This window comes from Pteropus alecto, unplaced genomic scaffold (genome assembly GCF_000325575.1).
Source record: "Pteropus alecto unplaced genomic scaffold, ASM32557v1 scaffold134, whole genome shotgun sequence".
NCBI classification, from domain to species: Eukaryota; Metazoa; Chordata; class Mammalia; order Chiroptera; family Pteropodidae; genus Pteropus; species Pteropus alecto.
The window spans coordinates 11,748,902-11,752,390 of NW_006436283.1; the positions used below are offsets into that span (position 1 = coordinate 11,748,902).

General features: G+C 41.3%; 1 protein-coding gene across 4 annotated transcripts; it reads right to left on the bottom strand.

Annotated features, from left to right (window-relative positions):
- Window positions 1-1,499: 1,499 nt before the first annotated feature.
- Window positions 1,500-3,483, bottom strand: CUNH17orf58 (chromosome unknown C17orf58 homolog). Of its 4 annotated transcripts, none has more exons than XM_006912295.2 (3): window positions 3,471-3,483; window positions 3,031-3,222; window positions 1,500-2,419 (listed from the first exon to the last, which is right to left on the bottom strand). In XM_006912295.2, the coding sequence occupies exons 2-3, from the start codon at window positions 3,131-3,133 to the stop codon at window positions 2,229-2,231; spliced, it is 294 nt and encodes a 97-aa protein (XP_006912357.2). In that variant the 5' UTR covers window positions 3,134-3,222; window positions 3,471-3,483; the 3' UTR covers window positions 1,500-2,228. The 4 variants fall into 4 exon arrangements, with proteins under 4 accessions (XP_006912357.2, XP_024902961.1, XP_024902959.1 ...); XM_025047193.1 differs by having other exon boundaries at window positions 3,031-3,225; XM_025047191.1 differs by lacking the exon at window positions 3,471-3,483 and having other exon boundaries at window positions 3,031-3,436.
- Between the last annotated feature and the right edge of the window lie 6 nt (window positions 3,484-3,489).

Genomic DNA, 3,489 nt, shown 5'->3' on the forward strand with positions numbered 1-3,489 from the left:
TGTTTTATAGCTTGCCCTACCAAAAGAAAAGTACTTTTCTTCCCTGGAATTCTAGCAGCTGAATGCAAAGGAAGGAGGGTCACTAGTGAGTTAGTCCCATGAGGGACTATTAGGTGTGCACAGATTCCTTTGGAGCACAAATCCATGTGCTAAAACATCAATAGGACAAAAGGGTTAGGAACTACAATGAATTTGCTAATAAAAATTTTCCATAAAATTCAAGATTGTATCCCAACATGCTCAATATTGAAAAGGAGGTTCCTCCCCTCTTGCTCACCTAGAGTCCCAGGCAGTTGTCACTGCTTCCTGTGCACGTCCCCAGGCCCACCACTGCTGTGGCTCCTGAGAGCCTCACTGGACTCCCATTGCAAACCTGGCCTTAATTTTAACGAAGTTTCTAAAAAGCTGGCCTGCTTCTTTGCCAGGGTATACATGCTAATTGTATGGCCAAGGAGCACACAGACCACAGAGTTTTGGCATATTTTGTGCATTTTCCAAAACTTACCAGAAACTTGAATGTTATTAAATGTCTAATCAAACCCTAACCCTCAGTCTATGTAAAAGTGATTTTCCCCCTTCTCTTTTAAACCAGAGCTATTTAAACTATGCTCAAACATCTGACCAACCAATAATTTATCTATTTGGCCATTTTATTTTCCTCACCATGTTACTCAAGATCACCATTTAGCCTTGTGACATTCAAAAATTCAGCTTTGATTTTTGTGACTGGTGCTACTTATGTCAGAAGTAATTTTTAACTTAAAAAAAAAAAAAACTAGCCTAGAAGCTCTTCATTTGCTAATACTGCCAATAGTTTGTGTTAATAGTGCAGTTGATGCCCAAGAAGCAATTCTAGTATGATTTTTAATAAGTTTGGAAAATTCTCCAAAAGTCCCTCAGTAACGCTTTAACTACAGAATAGTCAGACCTCTCAACTTTCACCTCTTTGCCCCAAGTCTGAGACAAATAAGGTAACTATCTCCCATGACAATCTCATGTTATGTCTTAGGCTATTGCTCCTTGCTTCCCATGAAATCTCTAGAGTCCTGTACTGGTGTCCTATAGGTATATTCAGTGCTTCTGTATGGCCATTAAAGACGGTGCCATTACAGACTAAATACACTTCCCCAAGCGCATCTGCTTTAAGACCAAGTTGGCTGTTAGTCTCTCTTCAGTGCAGTTCCTTTTTATCTTGAGGCAGTAATCTCCAACCGTGGATCATCAGTGTCTACTCACAGTGTTTCAAAAGAACTTAAGTACAGCTTGCTCTTCTGAAAAAATATTGTTAATATCTTTGTGGACTCATATAAAATCATTATTAGATTCAGCTAGTGATTAAACCTTTTTCTGATCAACTAGAAAATGTTTAACATTCACATGTCTCCAAACTGTCATTGACTATTGGTTCCAGAGTTTTGGAGTAAGTTTGAGAAAGGCTTTTTCCCCAACAACTTTGGAGCTCAGTGAGGCTAAAAAATAAAACCCAGGTGCATCCAAGATCTGATTTCAAGGTAAGATTTACTGCTTTACAAACACAAACATGATACTTGGTCTTAATAGAAAAATGACATCAGATACACCGAGAATATGTTTAGCATCGGGAGAGCTGCCAATTCGGCACAAAACATACATTTTTAGGAGCAGGGAGGCGTGAAAATAAACTATATCTTACATTTCGGTGCATCAGAAACGCTTGTTTAAAAAGTATTTTGCTTGAATTAAGCCCTTTAGTATTCTTTAAGTGTAAAACTTTATAACTTGGGCTCTGACCCTAATGTTTGATCTTTATAATATTCCATACATATCTGACTAGTGCACTTATTGTTATGTACAGAATTTAAAATGTGATGATTTGGGTATAAAATCTGGTTTGATACATGATATAAACTATTCAAAGTTGTATATAAAATCAAGGAAATGTTTTGTGAACTATTTCTACTGGAGAATGTATTTAAATTAAAATAATTAAAAATAAACATGAAGTAGTGATCTGTTAACTAGACAGGTCAGTTAGCTGTGTGCCTAACTGTCACTATAGTTGAATAACTGCCACAGGGCTCAGAAGCATGCCATTTAAGAAGCATTTTGTAATTAAGTGGTAACTTCAACATTCGAGTTGGAACTATGCAACCAGTTCATAAAGGAGCCATTACATGAAGATAAACCTTTCCTGTCTTGTTGCTAAATTCCAAGTCTTTTATGATCCAGAAATGCCAGGATGGTATGATTCAAATGCATTGGGTGTGAACTGCACCTTGAACTTGCCCATCCCTTCGTCTGTTAAACCTTTTCACATAGCTGCTGCTGCTCCAGAGCAGTCCATCTCCTGGTCGGAGGCGCCCTCTGAGGACATGGAGCAGAGCTGTAGGGAGCTGCCGTCTCTTATGGTAGAGGTGGCCCATCACAATATACCTGGTGCCTGCAAAAATAACCAAAATATAAATGCATAGTGTCTTTTAAATGCCATTAAATTAAAAAAAAAAAAAGTAAGACTTTTAAGAAATGTCTAAGCCTGAATATTATCTTGGATCTCAGACACTAAACTCTCAGAAAACAGGTGGAAACAGTCTAGTAACCTTTAGAAGATAAACCGATAATCGGCCTGTTAACAGTCAATATTAGAGAACAAAGGTCCTAATCACAACTTAGCAGGATTTTCCAAAGCACATCTCTAGAAAGACGTGGCAGTGGGTATGGGCCACCTCCCCAACAAAGGGACTTAGCTAAACTCAGTTTAAACAGAGCCCCTTATGCATCTCTTCTGGCAACGGTGTTTCACCATGCACTCCACCTGTCAATATTTACTGAGTGCCTGCTTTGTGCCAATCAGTGATGTTCCCACGGAGGCACGGGCAGTGGGGGGCTGATGGAGCTTAAATCACAATGGCCGAAATACCTGTCGTCTAAATTCTATTCATTTTAGAATACCCCTCTCCCTCAAAAAAGTGACCAAAAGACCGAGCTGTGGCGCCCAAGTTACAAATGATGACATAAAGTACTTATAAAAGGTGGTCAGATCAGTTTCGATACCAGGTTTAAATTCTGGACATGGCTTATTGCAACTGGAGGAGTCTAGGGCTAACATGTGGACTCGGAAGAAAAACCCGTCCGGAGTGATGTACAGGCGGTTCATCTTGTACAGCCCGTCCCGGTCCACCAGCAGAGTCACCAGCTGGATCCCTGAGCCGAGCACGTCCACATCATGCACGATTCCGTTCACTGCTGCTTTCAAAAAACAAAGTTTGGAGAAATGCATAACGCTCACTTCCTTTCCTTCCCCAGTGCGTTTTTAACACATCACGACATAGTCCACACGGGTCTGGGGCCTGCAGGATCGAGTGGGTGGGTTTCTCTAGGGTTTGGCTTAGGGTGTCCGCGTGCACAGCCGGACGCTCTCGGCTCGGAAGGGCTCGCCCGGCAGCCGAGGCTCTGCAGCCCGGGCCCGGGAGGAGCTGCGGGGCGGGGCTCACCGAATTCGCTCGCGCAGTA

What these genes read in the sequence shown, in the direction of transcription:
- CUNH17orf58 (XM_025047191.1), bottom strand. Translation starts at nt 3,256, where the DNA reads ATGCATTTCTCCAAACTTTGTTTTTTGAAAGCAGCAGTGAACGGAATC. An exon ending in ATGTCCAGAATTTAAACCTG is followed by an intron (nt 2,420 to 3,030) that starts GTATCGAAACTG and finishes TTATTTTTGCAG; the next exon opens with GCACCAGGTATATTGTGATG.